General features: G+C 39.0%; 1 protein-coding gene across 2 annotated transcripts in view; it reads left to right on the top strand.

Moving 5' to 3' along the window:
- NUDT3 (nudix hydrolase 3) overlaps nt 1-21556 on the top strand; it is a 28029-nt gene extending 6473 nt beyond the window's left edge. Inside the window, exons 2-6 of one of the 2 annotated variants that reach the window (XM_032792638.2) lie at nt 7579-7737; nt 10962-11072; nt 17461-17505; nt 18092-18176; nt 19125-21556. In XM_032792638.2, the coding sequence (XP_032648529.1) occupies nt 7702-7737; nt 10962-11072; nt 17461-17505; nt 18092-18176; nt 19125-19303 (456 nt within the window). In that variant the 5' untranslated portion in view covers nt 7579-7701 and the 3' untranslated portion in view covers nt 19304-21556. The remainder of the gene's footprint in view (nt 1-7578; nt 7738-10961; nt 11073-17460; nt 17506-18091; nt 18177-19124) is intronic. The other variant, XM_032792637.2, reaches the window with a different exon arrangement.
- The last annotated feature ends 370 nt before the right edge of the window (nt 21557-21926 follow it).

Raw genomic sequence — 21926 nt, 5'->3', positions numbered from 1 at the left:
ATATCTCTGTTCAGTGTAGACTTTACAATTTCTGTTTGGGGGGGAAAAAGTTAGTAAAGAGTTAAGAAACCAGTGGGCATTGAAAAAAACAGAAGAGCTTGTTTCCTCTTCCAATCTATAAATAATAACTAGGTTTGAGAGGATGAGATTTACTAGTTCTAAAATCTTGAAGGACATCATGACCAGAAAGAGTTAAATTCACTGATTGCAGATGATACTTTTTCTGCGTACAAACAGTTAGTTTTAAATGGAGAACATATTTTGATAAACTTTCCTCTTATTTATCCAACACATGTAAGATAGCTTTATTTAACTAATTTTAAAGCGCTTTGAAATATAGTATTTTTAATTGAATTTGAATTTCCATCCAACTAGAGCTTGATATAAATCACAAGTAAAAAATTTATCATTATCTCGTAAGCTGGAAATGCATCATTCAGCGTTTCTAGCATAATGCAATATGTAAAAATTAAGAGTTTATACGTGTAAACTAAATTATTTAATTGCTGAAATGTGTGTAGATATGGTGTAACCTCCTTGTTACCAAAAATAAACACCAAATTTAGGCCTGGGGACACTGCGGGGGTGATATAATGTAGCTGAAGTTGACATACTTAGATCTACTCACTGTGGTGTCTTCACTGCAGTAAATTGACTGCTGATGCTCCCCCGTTGTCTCTGCCTGCACCTCTTGCTCCGGAGTTGATGGGAGAGTCCTTGGCGGTTGATTTATTGTGTCTAATCTGATCCAGCGGATAGTACAGTATTGTGATCTGGTGGGTAGTATAGAAAAGCCCTCGGGCACTGGTGCTGGTCCATGGACCAGTAATTGAGAAACACCAAACTGATCTCAAGACTTTACATTTCATGGCAAGTTCTAATAGAAATAGTGGAGGTAGCCAATGTGGAGTGGCACTGAATTAGCTTTTGAGTGCAGTTCATCAGTTTGGTAATGAGAAATCCTGCCTTCCCTGTCATGTCTCATCAAGTATGTCTACTTGCCTGTCTCCTTAGACTGTGAGCTCCACAGGGGGACTAGCTTTTCTTGAATGTCTGGAAAGTGCATCACTAAAGTATCTTTGGGTTACTATCTACTCACATAGCTTTAACTAAATCTCCATGCTGATAACTTCCAGTTATCCTTCATAAAGTTGCCTCCATGAAGTCACTTGCTTAGCTGTGACTGAGCAGTAAACGGTGGGTTTTTTGTTTTGAGCTATAGTTGAGAGGATCCTGGAACTTCCTCGATAGCTACAATGTATAAACTGAGGAATGATCCTTCACCTCTCTAAATCTCTCAATTCCCCTGTTTTTGCCTGCGAAAGTAGTCATGGAAACCAGCCTCTCCTTTTCAGTCATGTTAATTTTGCATAGGGAAGTTGTAAGTAGTACATTAAGTAATTGTAATTTGAGTGTTGTGCATGCTTTAATTTTAGTTTAATTTAGTAGCTTTCACTTGTTTGGTTGAATTTTTGCTGGTTTGAATTGCCTTGGACCTTGCCTAAGATGTTTGTCTTCCTATTTTTCCTTCTTTGGATTTGCATAAGTACTTTTTTATGCTTCAGAGAAGGGCACTTTGCCATGAACTGTGATGCATTCAAGGTCTTCTCCAAAAGGAACCATAAGGACCGTCTCCAGGATGTGCTCCTGGCAACAGGTTCTAGTAAGTGACCATCTCCTTACAGATGTCTTATTGGCAAGAATAGTGAGGAAAGATTAACACCCACAGTGCTTAAGCCTAATACAAAATGCTTAGCTGAGAATGTGGTTGCTCTCTTTTAAAGGTACCCTGTAAGGAACCATTGAAATATGTTTCACCAGTGATGAAGCCAAGGTTCATTGCAGTAGGTATGGGAGGTAGAGGAACAGGAAGAAACGCTGGAGTACACGGAGGAAAGAAATTGTTTTTGGATTGTTCTTGTGGTAGTCCCAGAGGCTCCAAGCAAGATATAAGGCACACTGTATGAGTCCCTATACAAACACACAGACAGTGCTGCAATTGAAATAACTGAACAATTCATTTTCTCTTCAGTTTTTGCTCTATTTCTGAGAAACAGTGCTCTGTCTTTGTCACTGCTTTCAGGCGGATTTCAGAGGCTCAGTGTATTTTTTTTTTTAAACATTCTATTCTATTTTTAGCTGAACTTGGTGAAAATCTTACCTAGTCTCTGTTGCAGAAACACTAATGAACTTTGCTAGTAAAATTAGCATGTATAATGGCTGCATAGCTATTATAAACTTTTTTGAAATAAACATTCTCTTTTTGTAGATTTCAAATATATTTCAGTGTTTTTAAATATAATGCAACAATGGGAATAATTTTCATCACACTGTTAGAGGTATACTGAAATGCTTGGTGAATTTTAGGGTGTTTCCAAAAGGTGCTTTTGTCTGATGCTAGTACTTCATGACTATAGCTTCTAGAACATGCTGTGGTTAGAATAGGAATCTAGGGAGTCAGGACTCCTGGGTTCTGTTTCCACCTTTGCCACTGGCTTGCTGTGTGGTTTGGAGCTCACTTCACTTCTCTGCCTCTGTATTTTATTATTTTTTTTTTTTTTTGGTAAAGTAAGTATAATACTTTCTCATGGGATTATTTTGAAAAAAAATCTGAGTAACAGAAACCCCCAGTGTAACGAGACACAGTGGAGTAAGACATTTAGTGATAGTATATTACTGGATTACAAGCTTGGCAAGTGAAGGCATTAGCTGCACCAGCCTAACCAAATGCACACTTTGATAATTGTTTTTCCTATTTCAGTGTATTATATTATAGTTGCAAATGGATGTTGTGTTGACTTCTTGCACTAAATTATTGTGCACTGGGTTAACCATTTGACCAGAGGTGGCCATGCTTGTGTGATGGGCAAAAAGACCAGGCGTGTGTGTGTGTGATATGATCCTTATATCCACTTTAGTAAAATTTGTAAAGCGCTTCAGGAACATTCTGGATTCATAACAGTTATAGACATAAGATAATTCTCATGAGCAGAATAGAGCAGTTCTTGTAAAGTCTGATTTTTTATTTTTAAGGGAGACTGAAAATATTTATAACAAAAAGCACTTAGAATGATGTCGTCTTAAACAAATTGAACGTTAATGCCAGATTAAGAGTTGATAGTGAAAAATGATAGTTGGAAAATAATGCTATAACATCCACTTGCTAGATCAGTGGTTCTCAAACTTTTTACCTCCTGCACCCCCACGCCACTGTTGGGAGCAGGGAGCCAGGGCTGCAGCTGGGGGTGGGGCCGGGAGCTGGGCTGGAACAAAGCTGAGAGCAGAGCCGGGCTGGGTGGCACCCCCTACCCCTCATGGGGACTGGTCCAGGCCCTGCTGCGCTCCCCCCCCCCCAAATGTTCCTTCATGCCCCCCTAAGGGGGTCCGCTCCACTGTTCGGGGACCACTGTGCTAGAGTGATCAAGTACTGTTTCTCTGTGTGCATATGTAATATGTTATCTGTTCTAGAACTGGCCCATCTTCTAAAATGGTGCCAATGGTGCACATTTCAAAAGGTATGCAGTATGAAAGTCAGTTTGTTGTATTATGTAATAAAACTACTTCTGACTGTGATAGTTTATTGGTTATTCCGTTTGATATTACAAAGATATGTAAAGACAATGAAATAAGACACATGTCAACTTAAGCCCAACAAAGTTTTGTCTGTTTTTTTTCATTTAGGTTTAGAATATTCATAAAATTAGTGACAGCTTAGATACTGGGCTATATAAATACTTGTGTGGGTGGATAGCATTTCTGTAGTTGATATAGGTTAGATTAATCTAGACTACATCTTTAAATTGCACTGACTATAATAGGGAGTTAACCACAGATGATAGAAGGCTAGAATTTCCCTCTTAATTCCGCTTATGCACTGAGATTCCCACATTATTTGGGACACCATGGCATGGTGATACCAGGATGTTTTTGCCATTCATTAATGTATTTTTGAGGAAGGTAGTGATTAAATCTATTAGAATGTTGTCAAGTAGTTTAGATCAAACATTTGGCCTGCCTTTCCTGGCTGATGGGCGAGAGGGTTTGTTTTGTTTAGAAAATATCTCATAGACTTTAAGGCCAGATGAGACCATCATGGTCATGTTATCTAATCTTCTGCATATTGCAGTCCATGGAACCTCACCTACCCCCTCCTGTACTAGGCACGTAACCTCTGGTTAAGATACTGATGTCCTCAATTCTTGATTTAAAGTCTTCAAGTTACAGAGAGTTCACCATTTACTCTAGTTCAGACCAGAAAGTGACTTGTGCCCCATGCTGCTGAGGAAGGTGAAAACTGCCTAGGGCTCTGCCAGTCTGACCTGGGGGAAGATTCCGTCTCAGCCCCAAATATGGCAATCATTTAGACCCTGAGCATGTGGCAAGACCCACCTGCCAGCCACCTGGGAAAGCACTATCTGTAGTAACTCAGATCCCTCCCCCTCTAGTGTCCCATCTCTGGCCCTTTGAGGTACTTGTTTATAGCAGTCACAGATGGGCCATATGCCATTGGAGGTAATCTCATCATACCATCCCCTCCATAAATGTATCAAGCTCAGTCTTTCAGCCAGTTAGGATTTTTACCCCCATTACTCCCCTTGGAAGGCTGATCCAGAACTTCACTCTGATGGTTAGAGACTTGTAGATGGCCAATTTATATCCATTTGTTTTTATGCCAACCTTGACCCTTAACTTAAATAACTCTTGTCTCTCCCTTGTGTTTAATCCCTCTGATACATTTATAGAGAGCAATCATATCTCCCCTCCGCCTTCATTTTGTTATCTAAACAAGCCAGGCTCTTCTCCTAAGGTGGGTTCTCCATTCGTCTGATCATCCTGGTAGCCCTTATCTGAACCTGTTCCAGTTTGAGTTCATTTTTCTTAAACATGGGAGACCAGAATTGCACACAGTATCCAGATAAGATCTCATCAGTGCCTTGTCTAATGGTAATACCGTCTCCCTATCTCTACTGGAAATATCTTACTTGATGCATCTTAGGATTGCATAGGATTTTTTCACGGCCATGTCACATTAGCAGCTCAGTCATCCTGTGATCGGCTGATATGTCCTGAACTTTCTTCTCCTTGGTTGCTTCCAACTGATACGTCCCCAGTTTATAGCAAGAATTCTTGTCAGTCCCTAAGTGCATGACCTTGCATTTGGAACTATTAAACTTTATCCCATTTCTATTACTCTAGTTTTCAAGGGCATCCAAATCTTTTTGTATGATCTTCCAGTCCTCCTCCATATTGGCAGTACCTCTCAACTTTGTGTCATCTGCAGATTTTGTTAGCACACTCCCACTTTTTGTGCCAACGTAATTAATGAAAATGTTGAATAAGATTGGTCAGTAAACTGATCCTTGTGGAACTTCCTTTCAGCCTGACAGTTGATCTTTCAGTATGACCTGTTGTAGCCTCCCGTTTTAACTCTTCCTTACTCACCTTTTGATTCTTATAATAATCCCCATATCTGCCTGTTTTGATTAATAACAGATTAGAGGAAAAAACTGTAGCCATTGGGGTGGTGGGGTTTTTTGAGAGGGAGAGCGAAGTGATACTGTATTATATTTGTGTTCCTGCTTTTTCTCTCCTGCCTCTGCAACAGCAGTTCATTAACCAGTCTTATTCCCAGAACTGTGCTAATGTCAGAGTTTGTTTCAAAATTGTTAATTTTAATTGCATGAGACATTGTGGTAAAAATAGAAAATAACAAAAGTTGTAGGGATAGAGCTCTTACTTTCAGATTTCTTAGAGGAAGGGAAAATTTAAAAACACTTGTGCTTTTTTCTTAAGAAATACAAACTTCAGAATTTTAAGCAGTGTTTAAGTAGTGCAAGTACATACATAGCTGCTAATGGAGCTTTTTGATTTGTCATGAGGTTGGTTAAGCTTAATGACATCGTCTTTCACTCCTTTCTTACTAGCAAAGTTACATCTTAAAATACCAGGCTGCCATTGCTATCAGGTTAATTCTTCTGCTAAGGTTTTATTTTCTATGGTTCTATAAAGGGCAAAGATCTTCATTTTGGTGTGTCAATCGTGCTACGTTTGGGTCTGCTGCATAGTGGAGAGACCTTTCTACAGCATCCCTACTGTTTAGCCAGATTGCTTGCAAGAAGTACTGTTCCCCACCCCCATGATCTCACTGCAGAAAAGGAATACTGCCAGGAAGTGAGGGTGCGGGTGGGGGCAGGAAGAGTTATAGGAATATCAATGCCGGGCATTTTCTTTGTAATCCCTATTGGTTTTGATAAATCAAGCTGGGAGAAGCCTTAGTTCTTTACAGAATTATATATTTATTTCTTGTAATACAGATGTTTGATAGCAAACCTCCATATTTTAGTAACTGTACTTGAAATGCTTATGCTTTTTAAAGGACTGTGTTAGAGAATGGGGAGAGGGGAACAAGGGAGGGATTTTGTCTTAATTATAGCTGCTTTTTGACAGTGAATGGAAAGACAGCCAGGCTTTCTCCCAAAGCCATATGAGGCCCCCTTCCCTGCAGGGGCTGTCTGGGCAATAGAAAAGGATAAGTACTAGTTGGCTGCTCAGTGGGTCTAATCTACATGCCTCCGTACTCCCTTGTAAACTTCACTATAAAACTGAGGCTATAGATTTTACTATCTCAAACATAAAAACAGAGTGTTCTGAAAGATAAGGTTGATAATAACTGTTGGCCTCTTGGCTGTGTGTTGCACTATCAGGAGCATTTAATTTTTTATTTTTGAGGAAAGAAAAAATGCTGTAAAAACTACATCATGTTACTTGAAATATATATTGCACTTCAGTTGACATTTTGACCAGTGGCAGAAGGACCAGGATTTAAATTTTCTTATTGAAGGCCACAGCAAGCCAAAAATGAGTATAGGACTGTAGATGAAAGATTGCACTTCAGCTGAGTGGGCCAGTAACTAATATAGCACAGAAATAATGTTGAGAAATTTTTTACCATTGCTTTCTCTACAGACCAGGGGAGTTAACACAAAAATACTCGGTTCTGGGAAGATATCAGAGGCTTTTCAGTTCTGCTGTTCAGGATGGGGAAGAGACATGTACTAATTCATTTCTGAATCCTTTGTTCAGGGACACTAGTTTTGAAGTATAAATATTCCCTTCAGAGCTTTGTACAAGTTTGTACCTTTTAAAACCATGTGAAGGTGGGGCAAGAGAGAGGACAGAATCTCCATTGAGGCACCTGCCTCTTTCACAAAAAAAACCACTTTTCACCTGCACATTTGGGTCCTAGTTACACTACCAAATAATTAAATTAATGTAATGCGTGGTTTGACATTTATCCTCCTACTATAATGACTAGAAATGTAGTTGTTTAAAAACTGAATTCTGTAGAAATTGATGGCTTAGTCTTCTGCACTTGCCTGGCAAAGCTTTCCACTCAGAGGTGGATTTTTCAAGTTTCAGTCTTGTCTGTGGCATTCCTATCCTTCCTCCCAAGTATTTCTTAATGATTTACAGAAAAATGTTACCTTACAGAAGGTGTGATTTATTTACTTATTTTTACTGGTTACCAAGCAGACTGTAAATCGTTAAAGTTGTCTTTATTTCTCTGTTTATATGCAGTCTTGGATCATACTATCCAGTTTACTTGAGACCTTTGAACTCCAGGCTTATACTGGGGAGTACAGCTTTTTGGATTTATGAATTTCCCAGTGTACATCCTGTTTGCTTTCGAAGAAGACAACAATGTCACAACTTCACTTTGATCTAGGTTTTTGTCTGGTAAGAGCTGATTAGTGGCAATATCCTGTTTAAAGCAGTCAAAAACGATGCCCCTGTAGAGCATGTTTCCTCCTCCTGTGAGGGTATTTCCTCTTTCTTTCAAGTATGCGTTCAAACTATGCTAGATTATGAGAATGATAGGTTTTTGCTCCTCACTGAGGGTTGTCTAGTTGTTCCATTACTTGTTCTGCACCATCAAACTGTTTTTTTAAAAAGCTTTAGTACTGTGATTTATTAGCAGATAAAGTGAGGAAATTCAAATAAAAAGCTACAACTGCAAGCTGACTACAAGTGAGTATGCTCTGTTGATATTCCAGGGGTCTGCCTCAGGTTTTGTTTTGGAGATGGCACTACAAATTGAAATTAGTAGCTACTGAGGGCAGGTATATTTTACCCTGACTAGAAAACAAATATTCCCTTCTTTCTTCCCATTGCTTCTCTTTAATTTTGGGTAAATCATGACAACTTTCTCTTTGAAATGGAGGAGGAGACATAAATACACTGACACATGAAGAGAAGGGAGTTACCTTACAAGTGGAGAATCAGCGTTAACAATTCAGTCAGGGTGGATGTGGTCTACTTCCAATAATTGACGAGGAGGTTTCAATACCAAGAGAATATACAATCTTTGTATTCACTATTTGAACAAATTTAAAAAAATGGACTTACTATATCTGTTATAGGTTGGTCTGCTTTCACCAACTATTATTAAGGTTGCCTGATGCTTCCCATCATGACCCTGTTTTCAGTTGCTTGTAACTTTATGTTAACTGTTTGGGCTGAAATTTTCCATTCTGGATGTCTGCCTCATGCTGAAGTATTTTAGAAAATTCAGCCAGAATAGTTTTGCTGTTTCTGGGAACAAGGTTAGAGGAAAATGTTTTGCCCTTGTTAAATTGTGGGGACCATTTCTTAGACACTCTGTTGCCCCATGCTTTGCAGTAGGGACTAGAAATTTCATGGGGGGCTGGTGGTTTGTGTGTCAGGGGTGTTCTTTTTGCCACTCTTGTGAAAGTCTGCCTGAATTTGGCTGGGTTATAAGCTTTTTACAAACTGGAGTTTGCTTGTGCTTAGTATAGACTTTAGATTTTAGCAGCTAAATTCCAGAAAGATTCTGTCTGCACTGGGCACATTCCAGCTTGGGTCTGACCAGGACTTTACCTGTAATTGCTGCGCTGAGTTGCTGTGGGTGGTGCTGAGTCTGGGTCAGGTTACTGGAACTGAGATCAGGGAGCTTTTGAAAATATTGACTGACTGCTCGATGAGTGTGCACTGAAACGAGGCAAGAGTCCTCTGGAAAAAATGGTATATGATCACACATTTAAAGATTGTATAACAGTGCAAACACACAAGAGGGCTGAATTAAGATCTCACAGGCAACCATAATTCTGGCATTCCTGAACTTCTGAGTGCTTGATTTTGGAATCTTAATGTTCTTTTAACATAGTGTAACTTGCGAGTAAGCTTTCTAGCTAACAGAAAAAGAACATTATTTTACAAATTGATTGGTTGTTAGACAAGACTGTATAAAGTGTCAAAAGTGGAGGGAACTCTGTAAGTCTTAAGTTTGCTTTCCACACAAATGTGATTTTTGAATGTACAGTCATGTGCATGTAGAATTTCTCATGCTAATTTGCTCTAATCTTTCAATACTAAATATATATAAATCAGCATTTACACAGTAAGGCATAGGCGTAGTCTTTTCTGCAGGTTAGCTCTAAAATGTCTGAGTGAAACTATTACAGTTGGCCTGTAACCTAATTGGACTGTTTTGTTGGAAAGTTTGTGGAACAGTTGCATTAGTTCAGAGCTGCTTTGGTAATTGTGCCAGTGAAATAGGAACATGACAGCTCTGAGTGGATTGAGTGAATAAACATCACTTAAACTTGGGAAAACATCACAGGTTTTGTATTTGCTTGTCTTTCTCCTTGTGGATGAATCACAGCCGGATTCAGTAAACACAATGTCCAGGTATTCCTTGGGGGAACTTTCAGCCAGCTGGGATTAATAGTTAGCATTTGTTTATGGGAGAGGATAAGCAAACAAATAAAACCACATTATATTTCATAGCAGAACATTAAAGGTGCTCCAAAGAATTACCTCAAAAATACATATTTAGGGGAAAACTTGAATTGCTCCTACTTAGATATATTCAAACCTATTTTGCTGGTTCACAAGCTTAACTCTGTTGAAATGGGAATGTGTGGTGTTTTTTTTTGTTTTGTTTTACTCTTTCTAGGCTGATGAAACTCAAACATTTCAGATATTGCTTTTCACAGATCTAATTGGTGATTTATTTATTTTTTGTATTCTACCTTATCTGAGGCAGAGGAAACTGAGTGCTGATCACAGGACTGCTTCTTATGGTGCCTGATACACAAGGGAGCAGGGAGAGAATGGACAGAATTAGCTAGGATCTCTTCCTGTCAGTCCCAAGAGTCAGAAGAAGTGTGATGGATGAGAAACATCTCTTCTTTTCAGCAGCCAGAAAGGGGTATAAGAGTTGGGACATGCATGTAATTTTAAATAAAAGGTGTGCAATTACTTGCCTAACGTGTTTATTCTGTTAGTGCCGTACTGCATAGAATGTACATTCAGCGAGAAACTTTTCAAAGGCAAAAAGGAAGTTGGGCAACCAACTTGAAAATCTTTCCATTAAACTATCAAAATTAGCATTTTACATGGGCAAGTTACCTTAATTCTGTGCCCAACCAACTTTAAAAAAAAAAAAAAAAGTCCCATTTCATGTAATGTAGGTGTGGACAGGTGCAAAGTAGTGGTAAAGTGTCTTGACTATTGGATACTGTGTTGTGATGTGTCTTGAAATTTAAACAATATATGATGACGTTGACTTGCAATGATATGCTTTGTGATGCCATGTCAAATTGCTTACCTTAATTTTGTGGTGCTCAGCCTCCATTTATTTAGTCTTTTCAAGATTGCGTATCCCCGTTCCAGATTAGTAGTAGTTGGAGTAATTTGGAGAACTTGCAGTAGCTTACTAAATAGAGATGTGCAACAGACTAAATAGGACAGGGTTAAGGAAGGCTGGGCCTCAGAAAGAAGAAGCAGAATATTTTTCAGAACCCCAATTTGACCTGTCTTAGGGGTCGTATACGAGAACTTATATTTTTTAAGCTAGGTCCCTCAAAAGCATACTACCATGAGTACACACATCAGTTGCATTCTGTTTTGCTTTGAAATATAACTCTTTTCGTTGGCAGGTGCTCTTGGTGAGCAGTAGTCGCCATCCAGACAGATGGATTGTCCCAGGAGGTGGCATGGAGCCTGAGGAGGAGCCCAATGTGGCTGCTGTGCGGGAAGTCTGTGAAGAGGTATGTAGTCAACAAGAACAGAACACTTGGACTCACTCTATGGTCGGTAGTTGGCTCTGTTTTCTTATTCTTTTCCATTCTTGTTTTTCCTTTCTTTTCCTTTCCTTCCCTTCCCCCGCTGCCAAAACAATCTGCATGTTGTGAAAAATATTTTCAGCCTGTTGGCTCATTTTTCAGTATACCTGCAATTTATTAGAGTGCTTGCATTGTTAGTGACAGTGTCTGTTACTGTACTTTTCTATCTTCATATCCTTAAGGGTAAAAATCATTTAAAGTCAAGTGGAAAGCTCATGTATAATAGAGAACTGATTACAGTTCTATAAGTGTATAACTTCTAAATTGAACACCACAGGATATATGTTGGGTGCAGAACAGAATATTCTCATCACAAATGGAATTAAGATTGAATGCGGGTCTTGGTATCTATTTAAGAAACTTATAGATATATGTCTAATGATCTTTTTCCTTCATCTAACTGTGAAAAATACATAAATTCTCTTCAGTAATATGTGCATGGTATGTCTCGTAGGTCCCAAAAAAGCTAAACAATGATTTAAGTTTGACTGTCCCATCTCATTTCTTGCTGTGAAGAGACAATCTTCCATTCCCCGTACGGCCTTCGCTTTGAGTAGTCTTTTGTGTCCTGTTGGTTTAGAATCTAATAGAGTGATACAATTCCTGGCTACTGTTTCTAGACTTTAAAATGTTTTTTCAAATGGTTGCTGGTACTTCTCTAGTACACCCCCCCCCCCCAAATATAATGCAGGTATCCTGTTTTTTTAAAAATAAGAAAATGTTTTGTTAATGTTAGGTGGGAGGAAATGAAGGTGTGATATGAAGACAACGAAACAATAGGTTTGAAGACAAGATAGTTGTGGGAGGAGAAGGAAGGGGAAGGGTCATGCGTGATGCCAAAGTTACAGACAGTGGAAGAAAATAGGAAATGAGAAGAAAAGTAGTACAGTTGTTTAAAAAAGGCTCTCTTTTTCAAGAGAAACACTGCCTTTTGGCCGAGACCTTTACTTGAAACAAGTTAAAATGAAGCTCTATTGTTTTAAGTTGAATTTTACATTGTATAGTTAATAAAAAGCAGTTTCTTAAAAAAACAGAGCTTCAGAAAAGACATGTCCTTACAGAATTGTCCGTGAGTTGGTATAGAAGATTTTAATGGTACCTTTCAAATCATTGAGGTCCATTTATTGGGGAAAAAATTAAGTGTTTTGGCCTAATAATAAATAAATAAATTAATGGAGATATCCTATCTCCTGGAACGGGAAGGGACCTCAAAAGCTCATTGAGTCCAGCCCCTGGCCTTCACTAGCAGGACCAAGTGCTGATTTTTGCCCCAGATCCCTAAGTGGTCCCCTCAAGGATTGAACTCTCAACCCTGGGTTTAGCAGGCCAATGCTCAAACCACTGAGCTATTCCTCCCCCCAGGTCTTCTTGTTTTGGTTTTTTAAATCCTGTGTGGCTATCCAGAGACTGGCCATGAAAATAATTGGAGGCATGGAAAGACTTCTTATCATTTAGCTCTCTCCTCATATGGGACTGGTCTGGAAGGATAGGTGACAGGTATACAGAATTATATCGAGAAAGTAATTTGAGCACTCCAGTAGACGCTTATTCAGTTACAAGAATGAGGTACATTCAATTAATTTAAAAGGCAACACATTGAAAACTGATAAATTATTATTATTTTACATAACATGTGTGATATCTAACAGTGAGTTCCACAGATTAACTGAAGCCATGAGCTGTTCAGGGATTTGGGAAGGATTAGATGTTCATATAGATAACAAGGAGGTCCACAATTGCATAAAATAACACTTAAAATGTTTTTATGAGGATTTTAAACCATCAGGCTACAGGGCATAAGTCAACAGCTAACTGATAAGAGTTTAGAGGAAACTTCCCCCATAGGCAAATTATTTCATATTTGTCAACTATGGAATTTCTTGCATTGTCTGCTGAAGCATCTGGAAATGGCTGCTGTCAGACAAGATGCTGGACTAAGTGATCCCCTGGTCTGGTCTAATACAGCAGTTCCTGTGTTTTGTGTATTTATTCAGAGGTCCTCAAAATCTACATATCAGAATTAAAAATCCTTATGTATATCACCTGCTGTATACACTCTAAGCCTCTTAATATCAAAATGTCTTTCCTTTTTAACTCTTCCATAAAAACTTGTATTAGGAAGTAACTGCCATTTTTAAATTAACTAACCGCACATTGGCACCCTACTTTATTCCTATAAAAGAAGCGGGTTCATGTACCTCTGAAGTATTTAAAACTCAACTAACACGTTGCAAGTATTTAAAGAATGCTTGAGGGTTTTTTCAAAAATTTTCACTCTTGCTTCCCCTCATATTATGCTTTGTGCTGAAAGTCAGATAAGGTTAGAGCTGAGATTGTCTTCCTCCCCCAGTTGTGTAGCGAGGAGGATTGTGGGGCAGAGTATTGAACTTTGTACTTTGTTCACCTGCATTGTATAACTAGGCCCATGGCATTTGGTTTTAAATGCAGGTGGGGTTAATTGTGCTTGTGAAAATCGTTGGCAGCACCCAGCTGTCTCTCATAGCAATTATTTGCTTGCATGCCATGGAAAGAATAAGATGGTTATGTTTTAAAAAGAACCTCTCTTCCCAAAGCCCGCTAGTTCTTCTGAGGTCTATTTTTGTTGGGGTATGTTTTTGGTTTTGGTTTTTTTTTCTGTGAAGATAGCATTTTACATCTGCTCATATCTTTGAAATTGAGCAGAAACTACTCAGTTTTCTTGTTCCCAAGCTGTAACATGGCACACTGAACTTGAGCTACTAATAATCAAGATTATAGCAAAATATGATGCTGGCAAAAGACAAATGATAGTTTAACCGGGCTAGTGAAAAATGTTCTTCTTGGAGACACAGCCCTGCTTTATGAACAACTCACTATTAATAATTAAGCTATTTGATATTGAAGTCAAAGGTTCATTGAGCAGATCAGTTGCTTCACCTTTCAAATCCTAGAATAAGTCTGTATTGACCCTCCCTTTCTCTGGCAGCTGAGAACCTGGGAGAAGCTGCTCTCTTTCTATGACAGCTTAGTGGATGAAAGGAAGCCTTGGCATGGACTCCATTTGCCGTGAAGAAACTGGTTTGGGCTGGCTGAGATAATCCTCTCTTGCTCAGCTGATGTTTGCTTGCTCACATGTATTGCTGCCGCATGAGACTGTAATTCAAACTATGGCAGCCTAGCAGGGTTGAGTTGCTTTAAGTGAAGTACCTGCCTGCTCAAATGCTGCTCAACAAACAATAAACATCAAAAGTGCCAAAAGGAGCAGGGTTACAGGAACAGCTGACCACTACAGCACCCTGTCGTATTTCTAGTGATTTCAGATTCCACCTCTGCCCTCAATCTATCAAATGCTGACATCGTGAAGACTCATCTCGAATGAACTTCAGAAGAGCGATGTATTGCGTGTAGTTACCTGGTAGAGGACCATATGATCACTGCAGCAGCTGATTATAACTTCTTAATCCAATGAATGTAGTCATTAAATGCTACTTAGCTGTATTTGTTTAGATAGTCTGCAAATCAAATTTCAATATGCCAGTTATAATTGTGCAATGTATAATACTTGCACAGAATTACAGACGATATGAAATCTCAGTCTTATGATCACAGAACTACTTTGTATGTGCTAAAATGCTAGCCTGGGGACCTGTCATATGATGGGCATAATCTGTTACTGGACTTGAGAAGCTGAGGTGCCCAGTTTGGAATGCTAATTTGGCAGAGGCAGTGGTCCAAAGTGATGTCTTATCTGGGTATCAGTTTTTCCTGGAACTCAGGACTATTGTGTAAGCCTTAAAAGAATTCATCCCATCGCTTGATTTCAGAAGTTTTTGAAGAGCAGTACTTAGATTGTTCTGTTATGGAGGTACTAATAGGAGCTCCTTTCTGATGAGAATTGATCCCCATTCTTGGGACAACTGCATCCACCTCCTACATATAGGGAGATGGGAGATTTGGCTGAGCAGGTAGACCCAGCTGGCTCCTTTGCAGCCCGCCTCATGGGCTGCTGGGGATTCCTGGCTCCCTGGGCCTGCAGGAACTTTGGCAGCCTGCCTGACAGGTTCCCCAGGATTTCAGGACCTCAGCTGGCTATCTCCCCACCTAGTTCCCTGGGCTTCCCACCTGGTAGTCAGTCTTCCCAAGTGGCTGACTACCCAGCTTTCTGGGCTGCCAATCTGATGGGCAGGCGCTGGAGGGTGCAAGGGAACTGGCTGGAAATGTTGGAAATATTTCAGTGAAATGAACTTTTTCAATTGTTTCCATTCCATAGGAATGTGCATTTCTGACCTTTTTGTTCAGATCCAGAATGAAATGTGAAATTTCCTACAGGAAAGAAACTCTCTGGTTTCTGCACAGTTCTACATTTAAATATAATAGTGTTGTGCAGCCATTTTCACTTTTTTCTCTCACTATTTGAATTTATTGGTTTGAGAGGTTGTTTTATGTTGCATCAGCTAATTAAATATTTGATGTGAATTCCAACACTGGTTCTACATGTAAGAATAGAGCATATGAAGAATTAGAAAATAATTTGCTGTCTGCACAGATGCATTTGAATTTCACGTCTCCAGTTCCATTGTAGTACAATTAACCTTGAATTATAATTAGCTTATCACAGTCAACATCGTGGTATGTAAATGCCTTATTTGCCAGATATACAAAAATACAAGTACTCAGACTTTAAATATTGCGTGTGACTAGAAAGATTTCCCAGGCTGTTGAACTGAAGCTGTAAGGATCCCATGTGTTTATAAGAACTGATTTGAACCTGCAGGTGGCAAACATCAATGGTAACTTAAAATGTACTTTTCATCTGCTGTATCCTTCATTGCTGGCAAAATTAATTGCTAATGAAGGGTAGGGTAGGAAGGTCAGAAATAATAATGGAGAACCCTAAATTTTAACTACCCTAACTAATCCTGTGTACTTTAAAGCTGGGGTTACAAGATATCTGGCACATCAGCATTCATATGCCCCTACATGCTTTGATTTGTGGGCTCTAAAGTTTTACCTTTTTTTTTAAACATAACTGCACTCAGACAAAACAAAAATAATAATTCTACATTTGTAAATTGCACTTTCATGCTAGGGATTGCACTGCAGTACTTTTATATTTTTGAAAATGTAGAAAAACATCCAAAATATTTGTAATTTGAATGTCAAGTATCAGAGGGGTAGCCATGTTAGTCTGGATCTGTAAAAAGCAACAGAAAGTCCCGTGGCACTTTATAGACTAACAAATGTATTGGAGCATAAGTTTTCATTGCTGAATACCCACTTCATCAGACATAATTTGAATGAGTATTCTATTATCATTTAACAGTAAAAATAAAACTGATTAATCACAACTGTTTTAATCTTGTGATTAATGGCGATTATTTGTAATTGTTTGTGCTAATTTAATTAAAATTATTGTAATAGATATTGTAAGGTTAGGCCATATAATACGTTGATATTTTAAATTTAATTTAGATATATGTATTTAAAATTGTACTGAATTTAAATAAAAAATCCAATTTATATACTTGTCTGATTTTTTTATCTATAAATTTGATTATCCACAGTACTGTGGTAGTTATAAGATAGCAGAGAATTAAGTCCACAGACTTACATACCCAACAATGTGGGTAAAGGAAAGGGTAAAACAAACATTTTACCCCAAAAGCCCTTAAGGATGTATTTGGCCCTTGTCTGAAATAGCAAACTTCATATCTTGTAATTCACCACCAGTATTTGTGATGGAAGCTGTATTGTAGATAGGATTCCATTGATTTTACCTGAGGTTTCTCACCCTAAAATTTTCTAGTGTGGACTCAGCCTTTGAACCCAAGTAGACCAAAGTAAAACTGAAATTCCAACCCACATTTTCTTCAGCTCAGCTGCAAGGAAATAAAAGCTTTCTGTAGAACAAGTGGTGTTGCTGCAGACTGCTTTTTGCATCTGACACAAACTTATTTTCAGCTTTGAAACCCAAGCCTGCTGATCTTAGAGATCTTCAACTTTTTCCCCTTTATTTTAAGCAAGTTTTATCTGGGCTCAAACTGTGCTGAGCATGTCTTTCTGTTCAATTTGCCATATAAGAGCTGTTTGATGATTGAGGGTATCTTGATATGCAGGTGTCAAACTGATTTTTCTTTCTAAGATGGATCCCAGGCTTTTGGGGCTCTGCTACAGTTACATCATCGCTCTGGTGATTACACTGTTTTCATGTGAATTGACTGCTTGCAACATTTACTTCCTGTTTTTACAAACCTTGCTGTCACACTGGAAATAAGGAAATGAGCTGAGCCGTAGTTAAAAACATTAAACCTTCTTCTGCTTGTGCTTTCTGTAGGCTGGAGTGAAAGGGACGTTAGGAAGATTAGTAGGAATTTTTGAGGTAAGTTTATTGAAATATCTGTTCAGGTTGTAAAGTCTTGCTGCAGAAATGTCTAGTTTGGTCAACATGCATACTGCTGCAAGCTTAGAAAGAAGTTTCACTAAAATGACAATCAGATTTGGAGGAAAAGCACCTTTTTTTTGTCCCCTCAGAGGTGCTGAGTGCTCAGTTTCCACTTCAGGTGGGATAGCTGGTGATCAACCGCAATCAAAATCAGATCTCATATTAAATAATGCCATTTACCGGCAGTACAGAGCAAGACTTCATGGAATAGTGTGGGGCCTATTTATTGTGTGTGGACTATTGTACGGTACTTCATCCTAATGCCACTTATTGTAGTCCCTTGATTTTTATACACACTAACCCTTTCTGAACAACTTTCTTGGTCTTGAAATGGGAGACCACTGTTTGTAGACTAAATAAGGTCACTACTTAAAGGAAGGCTTGAGGCTGCTTTCAGTAGTCCGCTCTCCCTCGCATCCCCGCCCCCCCCCCCCCCCAATAAAAAAAAAAGGTTTTAGGATTTTATTTAGGGGTTGTCTTTTTGCCTGCTCTGCCATATAATCCTGTCCATTTTGCCTTTCAGAATCGGGACAGGAAACACAGAACATATGTTTATGTACTTATTGTCACAGACGTGTTGGAAGACTGGGAAGACTCTGTCAATATTGGTAAGACTTTCTTGCTTGTTAGCATTACTGGTGTACATCGTCCCCCTCATACAGAAGCATGCAAACTCCCCGCCCTTTACTGTAAGTGATGGTTAGAATAGATGAATTCTATTGACTTGTCCTTTGAAAGCAAAAATATGATCATGTTGTTGATTCCTTCTTCCTTCCTGGTCCTTTAAGTGTCGTCTCAGTGGGTTTGTATAGAGACTCATGTGTTGTGTAATTCTTGCACTTCTGTTTCACCAGTCACTCCTGAGAGCTGTGCATTTAAATCCTTATCAGATCCTCAAACGAAAACGAGTTTGTCAGTATAATTCCTGCAGGATGCTTGTCAACACTCTTAAAAACCTGCATATAATTGGGCTCATCTTGCAGGCTCTCCTCAGGAGAGGTCTCAGTACAAAGAGACACATGCTTTACAAGAGGATTGAGATGCCTTGGGGAAAAAGCACTTCTTCATGCCAAGACAGGTTTCAGAGGGTGCCATCATTTCCTCCTTTTCAGGAGCATGTCATTTAAAAAGAGAATTGTTAAACGATAGATGGAGTTCAAAATTTGTTATGAATTCCCTTAAAATCAGTGGTGATTTTATATTTTTCTATCCCAGGCAGAAATCATGGAAATAACATCTAAAAAAATCTCAGAATCCAAAACTACCATCAATTGGATGCTGGACTTACTACCCTAATGAACATCTTTTGTGGAACATTGGAGGCATCTGTGTTACACTTGGCTAGGGGGACCCTTCAGTCGCTATGAGATCAAAAGACTAATGAGAGAAGTCTCGTGGGATTTTTGAATTGGCATTGGGCTGCAAGCCCACTACATTGTTCCACTTCAGTCACAGTTGAGACAGAATGCTAGTCAACAGCAAAAACTTCACAAAAGGGATAAATGTCTATCTTTAGTCCTCTTACTGCGTTTACTAATTTATTCCTCTGCCCACAGGAAGGAAAAGGGAATGGTTTAAGATAGAAGATGCTAAAGAAGTTCTGAAGTCCCACAAACCAGTGCAGGCCTCATACTTTGAAACCTTGAGACACGGCTGTTTGGCAAACAACGGCACTCCTGTCATGACCACTTCATACGCTGACTCTAATGAGAGCTCTGTGTCTGACATCAGATGACTGAAGATGTCCCTATAAAAGAGAGTTTTGGAAAATAGACTGAAACATGGATTTCCCCCCCTCCCACCCCCTTTAACATGCCTCCTCTGTTGAGCAAGGCATGGGCAGCAGCCTGTGGCAAAGCAAGTGTTAAGAGTGTTGCAGTTTAGTGCAAGGTGGGGTTTTTTGCTTTTTTGGATTTGTATTTTGTAAAATACATTTTGTGCATGAAGTGCCCCCTTCCCTTTACACCGCTACCCTGGCCTGGAAAGCGACGCTGCTCGTTTTGCCTCTGCCTTGTGTTCTGAAGTGTTCCCATATGTGTCAACCCAGCCATAGCCAGACATTTTTCTTTTTTATAATTAAAGACTGCAAATGTGAGATCAATTCTTTAAGTCTTAGTCTGTACAGTAAGGTGCTGTTCAGACCTGTGGTGGTCACTTTCAGCGCATATGTATAAACTATTTTTTTAGGTGGAGGAATCTAACTTTTAATTTTGTGGGAATATTTTTAAACCTGGGCTACTTGTGAAAAGAAGATTTCATAATTAATCAGTTTGCCTTGTTTTTTTAAATACAAAATTTTTTGTGACCATGCTAATGGCTGGGTCAGTTTACTCCCCCATAAACACCCAAAACTTAGTGCAGTGACATTTTATGGCCAGAGCAAAGTTTCAATCACCTTCAGGCATCCCTGGTGCTTAGTTTCTTCTACAGATTCAGCCAACATTTCTGCTTTTGTATTAGAATGAAACACAAGGAATTGGGCTTTACTGCCCAGCCAAAAGCAAACAGCCTCAGAAACACTATGATAGAAACTGAATTTTGGCCTCAATGATAGGAATCAGGGATTCAAAGGGGGGTTAAAATCTAACCAATGGGAGCTTCAAGCACCATTGCTGCCCTGCTGTTTTTGGAATTCTTTCCCATCTTGCTGCATATTGCTGATGTCTCTTTCTGTCCACATGCCTTATACTGTGCTCAACTGGGTATTGTAATTTGTGCTAAAGTATTGGATTGTACTTATTGAGTGTCATTGCACAAACCCTTGGGGGATGTCCCTGTTGTGTCCCTGAAAAAAGTCTTAGGGGGGAAAAAAAATCAGGTGTTGAATCTCTCTTGTATGTGGCGTTGCAGCACTTACAATTGTACCACAGAGCATACTCAGAATGTTAAAACTATCATCCTCTGTGACAAAGGTACAGCTGGCTCCCAAGCAGAAATGCTAGTGTGGAGAAGTACATCATTTAATAGGATAGTTGCCCTGATGCATTGGCACAATTCATGCTTTTGTTTTGTTTGGTTGTTTTTTACTGATGTAAGTTTCATGGTGTCTTGATTTGCCAACAGTGTTGTCTAGTTGGGAAATAAAATGGAAAGGGTTGGGGCTGGAGGGTGGGAGGGGTAGGGAAAGGTTTGGGAGGGGCATTAGTTAATCCCTGGCTTGGGACAGGAGCTAGTTGCTGCATTTGGTAACTTCTCCTTTGTCAGAGCATAGCCAAGATGTGAAATTAAATCTGCAGTACTCTTCCTTATATCTAACAGAAATTATTCTAATAAACACTCATACTTTTCAAGAGCAGTCTTTCTCCCCATTAAGCACATACAATATAAAATTCTGATAGACATATCAGTGAAGCTGGGGTAATGGGAATTGGTATTTTCACTACTTTGGCAAGAGGCTGTTCAATTGAAGATCCTATTCTGTTCCTTTATTTGTTCTCCCTACTTTCATCAGTATGGGATAGCAAGGCCAAAAGCAGTGCCAGTGATCGCCAACATGAAAAGGCTGAGAGGCATTATTCAAGAAGCAGTTTGAAACTGAGCATCTGGAATTCAGCCTAAATTACACTAGTTCTGTTCACTTGAACTTAGAAACAAATGTACAGTCCCTTCTTAGTCTTTGTTGATCAGCCTGAACATAACTTTAAAAAGGGCTTGAATAATATAGCCAGAAATGGACAAGAAAGTAAAAGAATCCGCTCTTTCTGAGCTGTTAGCGGCGCCTAACAACACAGCCATCTACTGCCTTCAGTTGAGTTTTTGTCCTTCACTGTATAGATTAATACATTACAAATGCTTTGCAAAAAAGCAGCTGGTACTCCTGAAAGAGTAACTGCAGTTTTAATATCAGTAGCATGCACATTTTTGTTTCCTTAAATCTAAAAATGTTTTTATAGGGCTATTAAACTGACACTTTAGGGTCGAATATTGTTAATGACTTGCTAGTGGCTTCTTTGTTTGGGTCAGAAAAATAAATTGTGCCAAGAAAGTATTTTAATGTGGCATGAATTGATGCTGTTAATGCAGTTACATTGAGTGGCTGGTGTTATGCCTTATTAACTGGAAATAGAAGATTGAGCTCTGGGGTGCAAGTAGTCTTTATTCAAAAGCTGTGTACTTAAAACAAGCCTTGTTCCTGACTTACATAAATCTTGCCCTCTTACCACCACCTAGAGTTCGCATCTTCCCAATGTCTGAGGTTCTTCTGTAACAATTCGTATAGCTATGTGGAATATCAGCGTAAGTAATCTTGTCCATAATGACACTAAATTGATTTGGGACTCATAATTGAGCTACCTTTCATATGCAAACACATCAGGATTTTAAGATGGGGGCTCTGGTAACTGTTGTCAGCATGATGT

The sequence above is a fragment of the Chelonoidis abingdonii genome, chromosome 4 (assembly GCF_003597395.2).
Source record: "Chelonoidis abingdonii isolate Lonesome George chromosome 4, CheloAbing_2.0, whole genome shotgun sequence".
Classification (NCBI taxonomy): Eukaryota; Metazoa; Chordata; order Testudines; family Testudinidae; genus Chelonoidis; species Chelonoidis abingdonii.
The sequence above is the reverse complement of the archived record's forward strand: the minus strand, read 5'-3'. Positions and strand labels throughout refer to the sequence as shown.